This window comes from Thalassophryne amazonica, chromosome 18 (assembly GCF_902500255.1).
Source record: "Thalassophryne amazonica chromosome 18, fThaAma1.1, whole genome shotgun sequence".
NCBI lineage: Eukaryota > Metazoa > Chordata > Actinopteri > Batrachoidiformes > Batrachoididae > Thalassophryne > Thalassophryne amazonica.
This window is the reverse complement of record NC_047120.1, coordinates 10501960-10522405: the sequence shown is the minus strand read 5'-3', so window position 1 is coordinate 10522405 and position 20446 is coordinate 10501960. Positions and strand designations below refer to the sequence as shown.

At 42.2% G+C, this 20446-nt stretch overlaps 1 protein-coding gene across 1 annotated transcript in view; it reads right to left on the bottom strand.

Annotated features, from left to right (window-relative positions):
- The window catches only part of LOC117531127 (NACHT, LRR and PYD domains-containing protein 3-like), an 87660-nt gene that overhangs the window by 35095 nt on the left and 32119 nt on the right, over nucleotides 1-20446 (bottom strand). The window contains exons 3-10 of the mRNA XM_034194165.1: nucleotides 17792-17837; nucleotides 17602-17694; nucleotides 17374-17484; nucleotides 14844-14922; nucleotides 14228-14429; nucleotides 12276-14079; nucleotides 9967-10140; nucleotides 8165-8338 (exon numbers count right to left, since the gene is read on the bottom strand). Coding sequence (XP_034050056.1) covers nucleotides 8165-8338; nucleotides 9967-10140; nucleotides 12276-14079; nucleotides 14228-14429; nucleotides 14844-14922; nucleotides 17374-17484; nucleotides 17602-17694; nucleotides 17792-17837 — 2683 coding nt within the window. The remainder of the gene's footprint in view (nucleotides 1-8164; nucleotides 8339-9966; nucleotides 10141-12275; nucleotides 14080-14227; nucleotides 14430-14843; nucleotides 14923-17373; nucleotides 17485-17601; nucleotides 17695-17791; nucleotides 17838-20446) is intronic.

Sequence of the window (20446 nt, the reverse complement as noted above, 5' to 3'; positions counted from 1 at the left end):
TTAATCATGTGCATTTTTCAGCTTTTGATTTTTTAAAATTCATTAAGTGCTTTTTTTCTTTTTTACCTGAATGTGTATAACTAACCTAATAACATTAAGTTAAAAAATAATTGAAACAATTTTTGGGGGGGTGCTTTGACAATCCCAGGGGTAGCTGAAGCACCCCCTCGCGCCCTTGGCACCACCTATGTTTGATCTGCATCCAAGTTCTCCTGGATTTTTCTGTTTTCCTGCAAACATAGAAAAGAGTATAAAGCAATGATTTTATCAAAGCTCATAGAAACTTAAAGTAGAGATTAAAAAATAAAATCTTGGCTCGCCTCCTCTATATGTCTTGTGAAAGTTTTGCTAATTTGTCCTTGTTTTAACAAATTCTTTGTGTTCTACTCGACCTTAAAGCTGTGGCTGTTGAAGCAGCAGACAAAAGTTGTAGACTGTCCAGTCACACTCACTGAAACTCGGAAGTCCCTCAGTGGTGTCTTGGTGGATTCCCTCATTTATCAATCCTTCAGTTGTTATGTCTTGGTGGATTCCCTCATTTATCCATCCTTCCGTTGTTATGAGTGTCTTGTTGGGTTCCCTCAACAGCCTCCCTCATGCACACTCATTCAGCTTTTGAGCACGACCTCTTCCAGACACACTGATCACATTGTCATAAAACAGATTTTTGTTCATAGTTGATTTAACTGAATACCAAGAATCTTCAGGAACTTGAGAACGTTCTTGTATTTTTTAGTATCGTGCATTTTGTTTTCACCAGGTTGTGACTGATTTCAGCAGGTTGAATGTAAAAGTTTGTTTGAAGCTTTTTGGTAATTTACTGTTTTAGCTGCAAACACATTCAGAATATTGATATTGTCCAAATATTAGTTTTATAAATGATAAACCTGGTGCAGCCGTTCGTCTGATCATCACCTCAAAACTCCTCCCTTTAAGGCGGAGCTTCCAGAACACCAGGAAACTGTCAGTCTGATGTTCTGTTCCATGTTCTAATGTGCACCTGTTAGTTTTCTCCCCACAGCCTCATTATTGAATTTAAAGGTCATTTTAAAAGGTGATTTCTGTGTTTGACTTTGTTGCTAAGAGACAAAGACACAGTGTTGTTTTTGTGGATATTTTTAACACTCAGGAGTCAAACATTTTGCATCACCGACTGACATTCGAGTCGCGGTTCTGACTGAAATGTCACCCTGGACGGACAGCCTCACTGGCACCCCCTACCCCCAAACTCAAACATTTAGCTTTTTTGGTTTTTCTGATCCATACTTATCAATAACATCATCATTTGAAACTTTTTAACCAGGAATATGGTTGATAATTACAACTGCAAGTCCAGAAAGGTGCTCTTGAGACATTGATGCACTGTTTTGAGTTTGAGTTTGGAGAAGCTTCTTTCTGCCTCAGCTACAGTTCCTGGTAAAGTTCATGCTGTTCTCAGAGCCGTCCACAAATTGAGGTTCAGCTTCATGAATGACAGACAGCAGCTGGTTTTGTTGGCAGGTTCTTTAGCTCTTTGTCAGACTGACCATTAAAGTCCAAAGCAGCACTTAGAGCCTGACACTGTTTGGTCGTTTCAGCATCAGAGAAACTTTGAAAACTAGTCAGAACACCAAACTTGTCTCCTACATTTTGCACAGTGACAAACCTCTCTAAGTGCTGATGTTACAGAATCAACAACGCTGAAGAATTGAACTTCAGGTTTCTTAACTGCATCACCAAAAGATTCATAAGAGAAGAGTCATTTTGTGGCCTTTTCTTTTATAAAACAGCCTCTGTGTTCATGTCCTTGGTGGACATCTGTGCAGAAACGAAGCCCTTTTCTCTGTAATCACAGAGACGCTCTCTGTCTTTTTGAGAAGACCAACTGCAGCGTCCACGTGCATGCTGGGAGCCTTCTTTACTTTGCTTTCCCACCTTGTTTCAGAGCACATCTTCAAAGTAATGTTCACGATTTTCTCAAAATGCTACCGTCTCTGTGTGGAGGCAGAAAACAAGGTGTAGAGCTTCTGCAAAATGCCAAAGTCATGTGGAGTCAACAGCAGTGATTTTCTTTTATCTTTTTGGACACAGACAAACACCAAAAATCTTCCCTCTGTCTTCAACATACTCTCCATCTTCACTATTCAAAGGACCACAAGGCTAAAAAGCAGCTCTTTCCTAGAGCCAAACTGAACAGACACAACCAAGACCCAGTCAGAACAACTGCACTGCTCCAAACAATGTAGGACAAGTGCAGGATGGGACTAAGATAATGTGGGACCAGTGAAATTCAAGATTATGTCTGTCTCCATCATGGTGCGTTCAGGCACATTTGGGAAAGCTAGTGTGGAAGCATGCCAAACGTCCCCCGAACACAATCAGCAGGGTTGCCAACTATGAGACTTTGGCTGGACTGACAGTCTGCGTGCACATAGCATGCACCCAAACTTTTTGGTAACCCTAATTAAAAAAAAAAGTTCATATTCACAAATAAAAATAATAACGGGCTTGATTCTTCTCCTGTCCATCCTACTTCCCTTTTCTGAAATATTTCTCGACATCTGTCGTGACAAGGGACCCAATTTTATTAGATAATAGATGATTCAGTTTGTTCGGCTTTTTATCGGCTCACCTTCTCATCCAAACAGTGACCGACTCAGAAACAAGCTTTGAAGCTTTGCTTGAATTTTCCCTGAACTCTTGAAACGATGTGCTGTGGTCTGGTCTGGTCACTAACAGAAAATTAACGGGAGATATTTTTATTTTGGCCTGACATTTCTTGCTTGTGTGTGAGATTTGATGATGAAAGCGTGACTGTCACGCCAGATATGTGAGAGTTGGCAACACTCAGGATGTCACCAATGATTCAGGATGTCACCAATGATGTTCTCACGCCGCCCGACTTATTAGACTGCAGTCAGACGACACTTTGTCGTTCGATAGTTGTTCCACCTCCACTAGGCCACCAGGGTTTTGAACATGTGCAAAACATTCAAGGCGGCCACACAAATGGGCCTGACTGTGTCGACTGCTTTGAGCCTGCTGTCCGACGTTTTCCAAATGCACCTTGGCACCTCCCGAATGTAGGTCGATTTTTCATTTGGCCTCATTCATACTATGTGTGATGGGGGTTTAACTGAAAGGTTTTTGTTGTCCATGATCATGTCCACAGTTGTTGAGGAGGACCGGGACATTGTCCTGTGTCCCGGTGACAGGGTTCAGTCTGGAGGAAGAGCCACTGCAGCTGGTTCTTCTTGAAGACTTGGTGGTGTTGAAGGGCTCCAGCCGGTTCTGATTGAAGACTTTGTGGTGTTGAAGGGTTCCAGCCAATTCTTCTGTTGGTCCAGATGATCCATTCTATTTCTGAGTCAATCTGATTTGATAAATCAGCACCATGAAGTGGCTATTTGGGAGCTTCGTCAAGTGACTCCAGGCCAGGGTGGGATCTCGATTCAGGTTGGCGCGGGGGGGGGAGTGAGGTGGTGGTTCTGCAACCCCCTAAACCCCCTCTAGATCCACCACTGCAGGTGTCTGGTCCCAGTCTGGAATAGAATTCTGGATTGTGTCTCTCTCATTTGGAGGAACTGAATCAAACTTAAAACACATATTCAGGGGTCAATCTGATGTGATAACTGTCCCCGATGTTGAAACAAAGTTCAGTGTGTCCAGGTGGAAGATATCAAATTAGGCTTGAGTATTTAAAAGGGTGTCCCTCAGGGCTCAGTTTAATACCCATAATTTGTTACAGTTTGTAAAGAGACTTGCTGTAGGAGCACCACATGTAAATCACACCTTTTATGCAGATGACACTGTAATTTAACACTCAAAAAGATTTAACGTGATTCAAAGTCATTTATTTAAACATTAGTTTTCAAACGATTAAAATTCCAGGAAGTTTTCCGACTGAGATCCGAGTTTTGTTTTTTTTTCTCTCATTATTTCCCACAATAAAGCTACTGTTTGTCTTCTTTGTCACTGGGTGTCACTTGAACTTTGCAGAACAGTTTGTCTTCACTGCTCTCCATCATTATTTTGGTCTCAGTTACATGATGTTTGATTAATTTATTTCTTAAAAACAAAACAAGGCCTGAAGTTGTTTCTGCTGTGAGTCAAATGTTGATGGTATTTAAAACTCATATGAAGAAAAGAAAGAATGAAGAAAATTTTTGGCAAGAGCCAAAGGGGGTCTATGGGTTCTCCACCAGAAAAATTTGAGATGTCAGATGTATTCTGGTGCATTTTCAGGTCTATTTACCCAACAAAAAAAAATCTCCAATAAATTAAATTTTTTTGTTAGGTCAGGTCAATTTTTCCACCAGTCTTTTCACACAACTTGTATTGTGCTACCAGCCTGTAATAAAAAAAAAAAAAAAAAAACATACATTGCGGTTCAGAAAACTACACTGTAAAAGAAGTGACAATTCAAAGAACCTAAAAATAATGATTCTCAGTATCAATTCAAATGGAACAACAGGAGTATTTATCGCTCATTAATGCATCGACTTGTTAAACCTTCACTCACTTCTGAGTTTTACGAGTTTTGGCAGGAACTTTGGCACTACTGATGATTTTCAAATTCTTGCACACCTTAAAATCAGAACAAATATGTTTTTAATTCAACATTAATTTCTGATTACTGTACATTTTGAAGTTAAAAAACTTTTCTTACATTAGAAAACTATTTTTAGACAAATAAAAGCTAATTATTTACCTTTAGTCTCAGAGTGGACATCAGCTGGTAACAGACTAGGCAGCTAAATGGTAAATGGACTGCATTTACGTAGGGCTTTCCCATCTGCATCAGACGCTCAAAGCGCTTTACACATCAATGCCTCATATTTACCTTGATGTGAGGCTGCTGCCATGCAAAGTGCCCATGACACCCCCAGGAGCAACTAGGGCAGGGGTGGGCAACTTGTTCCAGATTTCACTGATTAACTGATTCCATCTGCTCAAAGTGATATTAATCAGTGAAATCACCTGTTGGAGTCAGAGGCTCCAAAGAAAACCTGCACCCTCTTGGCCCTTTCTGGAACAAGTTGCCCACCCCTGAACTAGGGGATTAAGGACGCTGCCCAAGGGCCCTGAGTGATTTTCTGGTCAGGCTGAGATTTGAACCAAGGATCCTCTGGTCTCAAGCCCAAGGCTTAACCACTAGACCATCACCTCCCCCACAACAGACGAGACAGCTGTGATCTGGTAGCTTTAGGCTTTAGCCTAGGATCAGACTCTAGCTAGTAACAGACTAGGCAGCAGAGGTCTGGCAGCTCTAGCCTTTAGCCCGCCTCTCTTCCCTCGCTTCCTCTTGGGACGTTTCCTGAATAGCTCCGCTGGCTTCGTCGCTCACATGTATCCGGAGCTGCCGTCTCTTGTCGGCTGGAATTAACTCGGTTCAGTTTTTTGAAGCAGTCCAAGTCCAGCAAGCTGGGTTTTGGCAGAGTGTGGGCTCTGCAGATGTCCAGATGTTGGTCTGGACTGTGTGGTAACACTGCACAGGCTAGTTGTACATACGTCAGCCAGAAGGGGGCGCCACCAATCATGTTAGTTTACAACCACAGACATCAAAGACAAACCAGCTGGACATTTACTGTCCAAACACTCATGATCAAGTGTTTGTGTCCACAGGAGGAGACTCTCCATCCTACAGTCCACACAGAGACACAGAGGAACCAGAATCAAACCAGAACCCAGCACACAGAGGTTCAGTGAATGTGCAGCAGAAGGTGTAGATGTGGATCAGAGAGTCAGAGGAGACTTCATAGAAGGACAGAGTGCCAGCAGGACAATCCACAAACACTGACACCCTGTTAGAGGACGAAGAGTGGCGACGAAGGAGTGTTCCTCTGTTTTTGTGACCGACAGAGTAACAAGAACCATCAGAGCAGAACAGACTCCAGGACTGATCATTAGCTCCAAACTCACAGTCCTCTCTGTCTCCTTTCCTTCTGATTCTTCTGTAAGTCACTGACATATAAACGTCTCCTCTCCACTCAACCTCCCAGTAACAGCGACCAGTCAGACCAGTTGAAGACAGAACCTGAGGGCAAAGGTCAAATCTGTCTGGATGATCAGGATATGATTGATCCTCATCCACTTGTTCCACCTTTGTGTTGTTTTTGGACAGTTTGAGTTTTCTGTTCGCTGAGTTTGGATCCAGAGAGAGTTCAGAGAAATCTGATGGAACAAAACACCACACAGTTATCAATCGATCAGTTCAATCAATCATTCAACACCACGACAGTTATCAATCGATCAGTTCAATCATTCATTCAACACCACGACACAGTTATCAATCGATCAGTTCACCGATCGAAACAGTTATCAATTGACAGAGGGTGGTTTCTATGGAAACAGATGGATCAAAGTGCAAAGACACTTACACTTCCTCAGACCTGGTCTCAGCCATCGGACTCCACCAGGATCCACCCTGAAAGGAGGAGGGGGCGGAGCAACACATGGTCTTTAATCATGGAAACATCAACATGACATTGATCTCATCCACACACTTTAGTTCTTCTCTTCAAACACACTCATCGCTCCAAATGGATCATTGATTATTGATCACCTCTAACTGTGCTGATCAGCAGCAAACAACTTTTGGCTTTTTCTGGTTTGAAGATTCTGGTGAAAATCTGTTGAAGTAGATTTAACCAATCAGGACTCACCAACCCTACTGCTGGAGGTCACCTGACTCTCCAGGCTCCACCCACTGCTCATTACATCAGGTGTGTTCAGCCAATCAGCTGCAAGCATTACATGTCCCCTCATATTGTAGCAGATCTCCAGAACTAAAACTACATTTCAAAGATCATCAAGAACAAAATTTGTTTTATGTTTGAAAAACTTATTTCCTGCAGTTTTTATTTCAAAAATCCTGTTTTAAATTTGGTGCTTTTCTGTTCCAGTTGGTGCAGAATGACATCCACACTGATTTGGACCAATTAGCATGCAGTATTAGTGAGTGATCCCTTCATAAGATGGCGGTGTCCAGACTCTCAGTCTGGTCTGTCGATTCTCAGACTCTCAGTCACTCAGTTTTTGAGAGCTGCCTGCTTGCTGCACAGATTTACTCCACAGTATCAGACTGGAGTTCTGAAGGATTGATGGAAATGAAGTCCGAGAAAATGTTCGTGTGTTCATCTCCAAAGAAAACTGGCTGTGAAACTAATGATTTACTGCAGAATCACTGATGGTACTTTAAGATTTTCTATCATCCAGAACAAGTGAACCTTGAATGGTCCAGAATATGAAAAACTGCTGGAATTTGGAGACCAAACCTCAAACTTTGAATTCTTCACCCTAAAAACTCAAAGTTTTGTTGGAGCTCAGAGATGTTCCATGAAGAAGCTTTTCTGAAGCTCTTTCATGTGATGCCTGTGAGGAAACACCAGAATGGACTCATCAGCTGTGGCTGTAGCAGGTCCACAAGGAGAACATGCAGGCAGCAGGTGATCTCCAGGAGCAGGTTGGTGACTCCTGCTTCAGAGAAATGAAGCTTTTGGTCTCCATTCCTCTCTGAAACATGTGACTATGAACAGACTGACACCGAAAATGATCAATGACTGTTTTGTTTGTCTTTGCATCAGAATGTGTGAACGACTAACAAATGATTTCCTAAAACACGTGAGCAGAACATACACACACGTATGTTAGAGGTCAGCTGACCATCAGCTGGATCTCTGTCACGTGTTCATGTCAAACAGGAACAATGAGTCGGCACAGTGAGTTTGTTGAGTCGCTGTTTGTCAGTATGAGGTGTCTGAGGTCAGCTCGGTGTGTCAGGTCCACAAGGAGCTCCTCCACCAGACCCAGTCCATACCTGAGAGAGTCCAGAGTCCGGAGTGGATCCAGCAGCTTGACTGAGTCTCCTGGATGGTTGTAGCTCAGGTCCAGCTCTCTCAGATGGGAGGGGTTGGAGATCAGAGCTGAGGCCAGAGAAGCACAGCCTTCATGTGTGATCAGACAGCCTGACAGCCTGCAGACACACAAACCAGCAGACACAATGTCAGGACAGTGTCAGGACGTCCCCACTTTGCAGCAGCATGGACACACTGATGTCTGCTGCAGGATGAGCTCATGACTGTGGTTCAAACACTGAGATCCATCAACACACACACAACATGACAGGGAGCAAAGCTGCAGCTTCACTCTGATTAATGGAGCTGCTGCACACACGAGCCCTGACCTGAGAGTCTCCAGGTGACAGTGTGGACTCTCCAGTCCAGGAGACAGCAGCTTCACTCCTGAATCCTGCAGATCGTTGTTACTCAGGTCCAGTTCTCTCAGACTGGAGGACTGAGAGCTGAGAACTGAACTCAGAACTTCACAGCTTCTCTCTGACAGATCACACAAACTCAGCCTGAAGACAAAATCAACAAGAAACAGATTTGTGTCGTCATGCAGGTTCAGATCGTTCTGCACCTCAGACAGGATCCAGAAACCAGCTTTGGACACAAAGTGTTTTTATTCAGTCCAACATGATTCTTCATTGGATTTAGATGTTTACAGTCATGTGCTGTGAAATTGATTCTCAAATGTCAATCATCTATTTTATAAATGTTGGTTGTGGGGTTGGAATTCGGCTGCTGGCCACCAATAAACGTTTCACCTTCCTGATGGAAACCTGTTTCTGCTTTTCCTCAGGTCCTTCTTTAAAGCCGTAATATACTTTTGATTTCAGAACATTTACCATCAGCCTTCACTTCACCCGGTCTGCTCCAAAACCTGGGAGAAGACGGCGTGCAGCTTGATGACCAAACAAGACTGATAAATGTGACACACCACAGGACAAGAAGCACCGAGCAACAAGTTCTGGCTCCATGTGGACAGTCTGGACTTCAGAATCTAAAAAGACACATTGAAATCTCTGCTTTTACCTTCATAGTGCGTCAGCACGTTAAAGGCTCCACTGAAAGCAGGCTCATTCTGTTGTTTCATTCAGTGCCAAGAATGATCTACATCAATGATTCTTGAGGATCGTGGCTGATCAACTAAAATAACACCACGATTTCCATTTGAACATGCGCTGTGAAGGAGTGCACAAGCAGTCAGTTCACCCTGATGAACCCAAAGTACAATGAAAAGGAAACAAGATGAGAACAGAGGCCTCATGTCACTATTTCTGCAGCAAATCCGCCATGCAAAAGTTTGGCCGTTATTTTTTTCTGACACAAGTCAAAGTGCATGAGCGCAGCACAGCTAGCATGCACATGCATCACAAGGTGAACATGAAGACGGGAAGAAGCTCCAGATGTGAGTGTGACCTTTTGTTGCTGGAGTAGCAATATTCCAAACAGGAGTCAGTCTGAAGCCACACAGTTTTCACAGGGGGACTAAACCCCAGGACCCCCTGGGTTTTAAGATTGTGACCTCCTGAATGACACACAGGGGCCAATATTCCTGAGCTGTTACTGGAGATAAATTCACTGTGGATTCATACAAAACTCTGCTGGGAAACAATCACACAGCGAAAAAAAGATCAATCAAAATGTGTCGATAACTGACTGATAATTGAACCACGGCCCTCTGGATGGTAAATGAATGGAATCGTGAGGTGCCTGAAGATTCCAACTCTTCATATGCTGAGAAATAACATTAGATCAACTTAAAATAGTCCCACACATTTGATGTGTTCTAAGCAACTATTCAACACAATGTGACCACCGGGGAGCAGCGTGCAGCGCAATACCCAAGAACCAAGCCTCAACCTCCTACTGTCTGAAATGAAGAAAACCCTGAAGTGGTCTTGCAGTTCCTTGAATTGCCCCATAGGTCAGGCTCCAAAAAGGAGTTACTTTCCGTAGAAGTACATGTTAAAATTTTCAACATATACACATTTACAGCCTGGTGCTGAAACGGTTTTGGTTTCCTCTTCCATGTATGGGGACGATTTTTCTTCAGTTTGACTTATTTTACACCATAACATTCTGAATAATTAGAACTCAGAGAGACATTTTGAACCGTTTGAAGCAGAAACTAAATCCTGACCCGAGAGTCTCCAGGTGACAGTGTGGACTCTCCAGTCCAGCAGATAGCAGCTTCACTCCTGAATCCTGCAGCTGGTTCTGACTCAGGTCCAGTTCTGTCAGACTGGAGAACTGAGAGCTGAGAACTGAAGACACAACTTCACAGCTTCTGTCTGACAGATCACAGACAGATAACCTGCAGACAATTCAAAACAAGAAAGTTTCACTTTAAAATCAGAGAAATTAAGTCTCTGTTCAAATTAGTGATGGAACAGATCACAGATGACTCCCCCCACCGTGAAATACAGATTTATTGCCCCTGTAGGTTGTTTTTAAAGGAATAACTGAGTAAATCTCGATGCAGAGTTTCAGTGAAATCAAAGTGTGAGCAGAAAAAGATTTTGTGCGTTCACGTGCACGGAGCGAGTTCAAAGCAGCCAGCCTGCCCCCTTGTGATCGGCAGCAGACAGACTGAAGCTCCAAACGTGACAAAAACACTGAACCATCAGGAAGATGAGGTAGCAGGAGGTGGTAAAATCACAAGACAGAATTTCAACACATCCTCTTGGGAAATGATTCACAATATTAATACCAGCATTTTGGCATCAAAATTAATCATATATCTTGAAAATAAGCCCCCACCCCTTGAGTGTAACAAAGTATGGTCTATTTTCAATTAACTGGCTATTCCGCTATGTGTCAAGTTTGTCCATGCGCTTCAAAAACTTTATAAACACAATTCATTCAAAAAGGTTTTATTTCAGTCACACTGTGTGAATAACAGAACTTAGGAGGAGGCCATGCTCTTCAAAAACTTTAAAAACATAAACCATTGTCAAAGGTTTTATTTCAGTCGCACTGTGTGAATATCAGAACTTAGGAGGCTATGCTCTTCAAAAACAAACCATTGTCAAAGGTTTTATTTCAGTCACACTGTGTGAATAACAGAACTTAGGAGGAGGCCATGCCCTTCAAAAACATAAACCATTGTCAAAGGTTTTATTTCAGTCACACTGTGTGAATAACAGAACTTAGGAGGAGGCCATGCCCTTCAAAAACATAAACCATTGTCAAAGGTTTTATTTCAGTCACACTGTGTGAATAACAGAACTTAGGAGGAGGCCATGCCCTTCAAAAACATAAACCATTGTCAAAGGTTTTATTTCAGTCACACTGTGTGAATAACAGAACTTAGGAGGAGGCCATGCCCTTTAAAAACAAACCATTGTCAAAGGTTTTATTTCAGTCATACTGTGTGAATAACAGAACTTAGGAGGAGGCCATGCCCTTCAAAAACAAACCATTGTCAAAGGTTTTATTTCAGTCATACTGTGTGAATAACAGAACTTAGGAGGAGGCCATGCCCTTTAAAAACATAAACCATTGTCAAAGTTTTTATTTCAGTCATACTGTGTGAATAACAGAACTTAGGAAGAGGCCATGCTCTTCAAAAACTTTAAAAACAAACCATTGCCAAAGGTTTTATTTCAGTCACACTGTGTGAATAACAGAACTTAGGAGGATGCCATGCTCTTCATAAACTTTAAAAACAAACCATTGTCAAAGGTTTTATTTCAGTCACATTGTTAGCCTGAGATCCTGTTTTTGGCTTGGCCATGACACTTGATTTACTACAACTTGCCATGCTGTGACTTGAAATTACATGTGTAATTGCACGATCACTGTAATAATATCAGTACTTATGTAGCTTTTGTGACTTCTCTAAAACAAGTACTACCAAGTCAGGAATATTATATATCACAAACTTGAATGTTGTGTTCAATGCAGGGTCATCAAAACTAATCATAAAGTCAAAACAATTACATTCTAGTATTTCGAAAGATGTTACAATTACAGTATATATTACAGTTTTCTTTTGTGCATGGGGTGGGGTTTTTTTGTCATGGTAGACACCCACTTCCTATATGAAATACCTCCCAAATTACACAATGCACAATCTCTGAAGTGGATGTAAGCATATTTGAGAGAAAAAAAAATTCTACCATTACCACCTCCTGCTAATGAGGATGGAATATGAGCACTGATCTCACTGAGATGGTTCAGATCAGTGAATGTGAGCCGTGTCGTCATCAGCAAAAAAAAAAAACCTGTTCCCGACTGAAAGAGCAACAGAAATGAAGTTATTATTCTGATTTTTACCTTCTAACCAGATGATGGTTTTTTGTTTGGTTTTTTTTTTTTGTGATATGAAAATGATCCGAACCGCGACTTGAAATCTCGATCAGAATCGTGACTAAGTCTTGATCTGATCTGTGAGTTCTGTGATCTGTTACACCCACAGTTCAAATGTCAAAGAGTCTCTGTACTTACAAAACTTTTTTAGATTCTTTGATCACTGGCAGCAGCAGCAGAAGAGCCTCATGTGAAGGTTCATATTTTTTCAGGTCAAACACGTCCAGATGTTGATCTGAGGACAATAAGATGAAGGCCAGAGCTGATAAATCAGAACCAGACAGAACACCTCCAGAGAGACTTCCAGAGTTCAGGAGCTGTTGGATCTGATCTAGTAGAGAACGATCCTTCAGTTCATTCAGACAGTGGATCAGATTGATGTTTCTCTCTGCAGACAGTTTCTCATCAAGCTTCTCCTTGATGTACTTGACTGTTTTCTGATTGGTCTCTGAGATTCTGTCTGTCTGTGTCATCAGGCCTCGTAGGAGAGTCTGATTGGTCTGCAGGGAAAGACCCAGAAGGAAGCGCAGGAATAAGTCCAGGTGTCCATTTGGACTCTGTAAGGCCTCATCCACAGCACTCTGATGGAGACATGTTAGTTTAGGTTTATCTTCAGATCTCTCAGACCTTCTGGATGTTGTTTGTTCTTTGTACAACTGACTGACTCCAGACTGGATGAAGGTCAGATGGACATAAAGAGCAGCCAGAAACTCCTGAACACTCAGATGGATGAAGCAGAAGACCTTTTTCTGGTAGAGTCCTCTCTCCTCTTTAAAGATCTGTGTGAAGACTCCTGAGTACACTGAGGCTGCTCTGATATCGATGCCACATTCTGTCAGGTCCTCTTCATAGAAGATCAGGTTCCCTTTCTGCAGCTGCTCAAAAGCCAGTTTTCCCAGAGACACAATCACCTCCCTGTTCTCTGGATTCCACAGTGGATCTGTCTCAGCTCCTCCATCATACTTGACCTTCTTCACTTTGCACTGAACCACCAGAAAGTAGATGTACATCTCAGTCAGGGTCTCTGGCAGCTCTGGTGTGTCTCTGGTGTCCAAGTTGCCTTCCAGAACTGTAGCAGTGATCCAGCAGAAGACTGGGATGTGACACATGATGTGGAGGCTTCGTGATGTCTTCACGTGGGAGATGATTCTTCTGGACTGCTTCTCATCTCTGAATCTCTTCCTGAAGTACTCCTCCTTCTGAGGGTCAGTGAAGCCTCTGACCTCTGTCACCATGTCTACACACTCAGGAGGGATCTGATTGGCTGCTGCAGGTCGTGTGGTGATCCAGAGGCGAACAGAGGGAAACAGGTTCCTCCTGATGAGGTTTGTCAGCAGCACATCCACTGAGCTCGACTCTGTGATATCAGTCAGGATGTCACTGCTGTGGAAGTCCAGAGGGAGGCGACACTCATCCAGACCATCCAAGATGATCAAGACCTGGAAGTGCTGGAAGCTGCAGATTCCTGCTTCTTTGGTTTCAGGAAAGAAGTAATGAACAAGTTCCACCATGCTGAATTTCTTCTCTTTCAGCACATTCAGCTCTCTGAAAGTGAACGGAAATATGAAGTGGAAGTCCTGGTTGGTTCGTCCTTCAGCCCAGTCCAGAGTCCACTTCTGTGTTAAGACTGTTTTCCCGATGCCGGCCACGCCCTTTGTCAGCACTGTTCTGATTGGTGGCTGAGTGTCAGCTGAGGCTTTAAAGATGTCTTCACATGTAATGATTCTTTGTGGTGTGTTTGTTTTCCTGGATGCTGCTTCAATCTGCCTGACCTCATGTTCCTGGTTGACTTCTGAAGCCCCACCCTCTGTGATGTAGAGCTCTGTGTAGATCTCCTTCAGAAGAGTCATCTTTCCTGCTTTAGAGATCCCCTCAAACACACACTCAAATTTCTGCTTCATCTTAGATTTGAATTTATGGTGACAAACTTCAGCACGAGTTCCTGAAAGAACAAACAGCACAGATCAGATACTGAATGATGACATCATTTCCTGTTTCCCTGACAGAATTCACACATGAATATATTTCAAATGGACAAACATCACGTGTCATTTAGCATCTGTGTTAAATGTGGACAGAAGTCCTCTTACTGCTCTGCAGACAGTCAGCCAGCTCATTATAATTCATTCTCCTCATGAAGGCGACTGTGAGGTCCAGGAAAACCAGTCGGATGCTCCTCTGCTCCTCATCCTCACTCTGACTCTCCAAGTATTCTGCATCATTTGTCAGGAGAAACTTCTGAATCATCTTCAGCTCATCTTTCATAAACATCCCCATGTTCTCCTCAATGTTCTGCAGCAGAACATCAACATGGATGTAGAAACTCATCACTTTGTTACAAGTGTGGATTTTGTCTCCACATTATATTTTTCACTGTGTGAGATTCTCTGGATTTTGTTCAGAAAATCCAGTTCAATTAAAAACAGACTGAAAAGTTAAATCCTTTAAATCATCATTATTCTGAAAGGTCAACATCAGAATTTAGATAAAAATCATGAAAAAAAAAAAATCTCATTTTCAACAACAATAATAATAATAATAATAATAATAGTAACAGTAGTCAGTGTGTCAGTATTGATGAATCCATAAATGATGCACTGATGAACATAAATGAGTGAATAAACATCATCAAAGTGTTTGTTGCTGCAGTATGGAGACATTATGAACAAACTGTCCAATGAGGACATCAGATGGACGTCAACTGACCGTAAACATGTGGTTCAGGCATCTTTGATGCTGCTGAGCAGATGGAACCCTGAGAACCTCTGAGCTCTGCTGCTTCACTCTGTGGACCAATCAGAAACAGTTTACTCACATGATGTCTGAACACAAACAGCTTCAAGTTCACATCAACCTGCATCGTTGGTCTGAACACTCAAACTGGTTTTCATGGTCTTCTTGTTGGTCCCCCTGAGAGTCCCACAGTGGGCTTGACTGTCCGTCCACAGAGGACCTCACACTGACCTTGTTGGTTGTGTTTCCCTTCCACAGTCTTGGCAGGACGGCCCGCCGTGCCAGAAACAGTGACGGCTCCTCCATCAGCACCACTAAATGAAGAGCTTTGATCCTGACTGAAGATGAAAAAAGTTGACTTCCTGTCTGTGTTTCTGGTGTCTGCAGTGAGGATCAAACTGAATGATCAGGAACTCAGGATCTGTTCATGCAGCTATTGTTATCTGACAGATGTCCACGTCCTGTTCTGTCTCCTCACAGCTCGCTGGTACCAACAGCCTCCTCCCTCTATGGGATTTTAAGTCGCTCTCACTGAGTCCGTTCTCCAGCAGGTCGGGAAATCTCTGCATGTCATAAACGTAAACACGATTTCCTCAAAGTCGTCTCTTTCTGTCCAGATCAGATGGTCCTGAAAGCAGTAAACCGGCTGTGGACTTTGACCACCACCGGGTCCAAGAATCCAACAAGGTTCAAGACCCTGAAGTCTAAACTGTGGCTTTTCCACACTGAAGCTGGAAAGTTTCCTCACAGCTTCCAGATGTAAATTCTGCCCTTTCTGTAGAAACTGATATATTCTGTCCAACTGGAAGCTTTTCTCAAAATGTCAATAAGTCAAATTGTTTGTCTTCTGCCCGTTTAAACAAGTTAAATTATAAAGTATCCTGAGTAGACACGTGAGGGTCACAAGGTTTAACAAGTTCTGTCCCTAACTCACCATATGATGTCAAACAAAACCTGAGAATCTGCTCCTGTAGTTACAAGAAGACGACTGAGTGAGAGACGCGACGAAACGTCCTCAGTCTGGTTCAACCCTGGTTTTTGTCTTCTGAATATCTTCTACTTTTATGGATCAGAACACAAAATAACAGACTGCAATCATGAATCAGCGTGGGTCCATTGGACATCACCAGGTCGAGTCCTTTAAATGCTGTGGACATGAAGACAGTTCATCTCAGTCGCCTCTTGAATATGCAGGTCCAAAGACAATGTTGGACCAAAAAAAAAAAAAAAACAAAAACAAAAAAAAAAAATGACACCAAGAATTTTCACTCTTTCATGATGATGAATTCCACAATCACCCAGGGATGATGAGAACTGGTCATTAGAGATGACTTTGTCTGGCAGGATCAGGAACAACTGTCTCAGTCCTCAAGGTTCAGGGGACAACTGGGTTCAGTCCTATTTCAGTGCCTGATCTGGATTCGAGTCCATAGTGTTTACACGACATTTTAGGGATCAGGGTTGAAGCGGACAACAGGAAGGAATGCGTCGCTTATGGACGCATAGGGACACAGACAAACGGGCCAGAAGGTTCACAGACTTCCAGAGGATTGTGGGAGGAGAAAACAGTGGTTCAGAGGAACAACAGGAGACACTCAAGTCACGGGAAAACACTGGGAAGCAACAAGTAAAATAACGCCAGCATCCAAAAATCAAAGCAGGATGTTTAGAAACACTGCTTTGAAACTTCTTTGCTCTGTTCAAACGGCACATGTGGATTTTGGGGGCGGATCATTTTGGCCTCATGTGTAAATGCTCCTGAATGAAGTGAAGACTGTCGGGTCCAAGGAGAACAAATATTTGTTGGAACTGTTCGTTGAAGTCATGTCAGATGACTGAGGACTGTCCTTGTTCACAGGCAGTCGTCACACTACATGTGTCCAGCAGCCGAGTCCAACGGAACCGATCCCTGGAGGTCCTCTGTAAGTGGACCAGGTTCAGCACAGAACCCTCAAGGCGAGTCAAACCAACTGGTGTTTGGGGTCAAAGGTGCTTGGTCACAGTGAGGATCACACAGTGTGACTATGTCCTCGACTGTGTCTAACGTCTTGTGGAGACTTGCGATGATTTGGTGATGAACAAAGTGCTTCAAGTCCTCTGTAAGCAGACCAACAATCCCCAGAGTACAGGACCCGGATTAAAAAATAAAAAGTCTCCGTGTGTCCCCTCAGGTCCTGAATTTAAATCAGGCCGTCCACTACGACTCCTCTGGAAGATGATCAGAGCGTCCTCAGACGTCAAATACCTCCTCCTGTGGACTCTGGTCACTCCAGGTCAACCCACAAAAACTTCCAGGGTGTGGTAAGATGGGAAGTCCCATACTGCCAGGACACCAACTGTGTCCATGTCTGCAAGTCCTCCAGTCTGACAGTCTCATCTTCAAGCCAGATTCAGTTTACTCAATTAATTAATTAAAGAAAACTCCTGTTTATGATCAAATTCAGAGGATGAATAATCATGACATCATAAAGACAGAAACATGTTAGTGTCAGTCAGCGCTCACGAGGGAGAGGGACGCTGTCCTTTAAAAGGAGGAGGTCTCTTCACGGACCAGTCACTGTTCAGGGACACACAGCTGGATCCAGGTCCAGACGGGTCTGGACTCTGATGGACGCTGAAAGACAAACAGCACCAATTATTTATTAAAGATCAGAACACATGATCACAAATAATGTTTGAAGGACAAATATCTTTACAGCAGGTCACACTTTAATGTCCATCATATAAATACCTCCATTTAAACTCAGTCCAAACGTCTTTTGAACTGTCACTCTTCATGGACACGTAGCTAGGTTCAGGTCCACGTGCTCGGCCCCACTGTGACCTGGAACACACACAGAGCACAGAGCGTGAATAATGATCGTGCGGCGATGTGAGCGCTGAGCTCTGACGCGGTCCACAGTCACAGATCCTGGTCTCACCTCTGAGTTCTGGTCTGGATCGAGGGTCCCTCCTCTGTGTCTTCACCTTCACACAAACACAACAACATGCTGTCACACAGGAGTTCCCAGCATTTCTCTGGGTCACATGACAAACTACACCCACAGTTTGATGTGTCGCCATTTTTACCCGAGACTAAAATATGGTCATCAGGTATTGTGAAGACTTTGCATCTGTTCATACTCAGCATAAGTCCAATCTTATTACTGCCAGGGTCTTCAAATTGACAGGGAACATTTTTGGGACACAGACCTTGGACATGTTCAAAGATGGCTGACCTTGACTCATTTTAACCATGTAAGACCCACTGTTGCAGAAATACAGTGATTTTTGTTATGCCCCAAAAAACTTCTTTATTTTTTATTTTTTGAGTTCAACCACATGAACAAACTGATTGGGTCGAATTGTTCACTCTCAGTGCTGTTGCGCCGTACATTTGGACATAAGGCCTGCCCTCAGGTCAAGAAGTCACACGATTTCAAGATTTTTTGAGTAATGTGCAAGGGAGTGGTGGAAGCCAAAAAGGCTTATAGAATCCACTCCCAAACAAAGCAAGCATAACAGAATACAACAGAATTACACCATTTTATCCAGATTATAACAAGTCATTGTAAATATTCCTGCAAGGTCTTTGCTTTTAGTCCACTTTTATATGTATATAAGGTGATAGATGGATTTACAAGATGTATCGTATCGTTCCAAGATTTAACGCCATGATATCCAATGTGATGATGATAACGAGTCGCTCTATGCAAAGGTAAATGCAAATGTGTAGCCTGTCTGGTCGGATATTATCAATTTGATGGTTATGCACAAAATAATATTTAATGAAAGAAGGGAACATATCATAGAGAGCTCTGAAAACAAATGCACAGGTCAAGAAGATATTTAAGAGCTGCAATTAAAAAAAAACAAAAAACAAAGGTGCACTTGGAGCACAAGGTTTCAAGCAAGTAGCTAGTCGAACAAATTTTTTCTTTAGAAGAAATATTTTGTTTATTTAAGTTGCAAAGGTACTTCACCATACAATATTACAATAACTTAAATACCAGACTCTTGCGTTGTGAAATTTACAGATAATAGAATTATTCCATCAAATCAAAAACAAAACACTTTTTATGCGTGGAGACTAACATTAATATAGAAAGCTCCAGTTGCCAAAGAACAAGTGATTTTGTGAATTCAATGTATAGTTTGGGTTTATTCCCCTTGATAGACAGAGCTTTAATTCATTTGAAAGCTTGTCTCTTAGTCTTGTCCATCCAAATTGGAAGTCCCAAAAACCAGTTTTATTTGTTATTATCTATCGTCCACCTGGTCGTTACTGTGAGTTTCTCTGTGAATTTTCAGACCTTTTGTCTGACTTAGTGCTTAGCTCAGATAAGATAATTATAGTGGGCGATTTTATCCACACAGATGCTGAGAATGACAGCCTCAACACTGCATTTAATCTATTATTAGACTCTATCGGCTTTGCTCAAAAAGTAAATGAGTCCACCCACCACTTTAATCATAAAAAAAACTGAAAACTCCCTTCTGTCTGATCATTTTTTAATAACATTTACATTTACCCTGATGGACTACCCTGCAGTGGGGAATAAGTTTCATTACACTAGAAGTCTTTCAGAAAGCGCTGTAACTAGGTTTAAGGATATGATTCCTTCTTTATGTTCTCTAATGTCATATACCAACACAGAGCAGAGTAGCTACCTAAACTCTGTAAGGGAGTTAGAGTATCTCGTCAATAGTTTTACATCCTCATTGAAGACAACTTTGGATGCTGTAGCTCCTCTGAAAAAGAGAGCTTTAAATCAGAAGTGTCTGACTCCGTGGTATAACTCACAAACTCGTAGCTTAAAGCAGATAACCCGTAAGTTGGAGAGGAAATGGCGTCTCACTAATTTAGAAGATCTTCACTTAGCCTGGAAAAAGAGTTTGTTGCTCTATAAAAAAGCCCTCCGTAAAGCTAGGACATCTTTCTACTCATCACTAATTGAAGAAAATAAGAACAACCCCAGGTTTCTTTTCAGCACTGTAGCCAGGCTGACAAAGAGTCAGAGCTCTACTGAGCTGAGTATTCCATTAACTTTAACTAGTAATGACTTCATGACTTTCTTTGCTAACAAAATTTTGACTATTAGAGAAAAAATTACTCATAACCATCCCAAAGATGTATCGTTATCTTTGGCTGCTTTCAGTGATGCCGGTATTTGGTTAGACTCTTTCTCTCCGATTGTTCTGTCTGAGTTATTTTCATTAGTTACTTCATCCAAACCATCAACATGTTTATTAGACCCCATTCCTGCCAGGCTGCTCAAGGAAGTCCTACCATTATTTAATGCTTCAATCTTAAATATGATCAATCTATCTTTGTTAGTTGGTTATGTACCACAGGCCTTTAAGGTGGCAGTAATTAAACCATTACTTAAAAAGCCATCACTTGACCCAGTTATCTTAGCTAATTATAGGCCAATCTCCAACCTTCCTTTTCTCTCAAAGATTCTTGAGAGGGTAGTTGTAAAACAGCTAACTGATCACCTGCAGAGGAATGGTCTATTTGAAGAGTTTCAGTCAGGTTTTAGAATTCATCATAGTACAGAAACAGCATTAGTGAAGGTTACAAATGATCTTCTTAT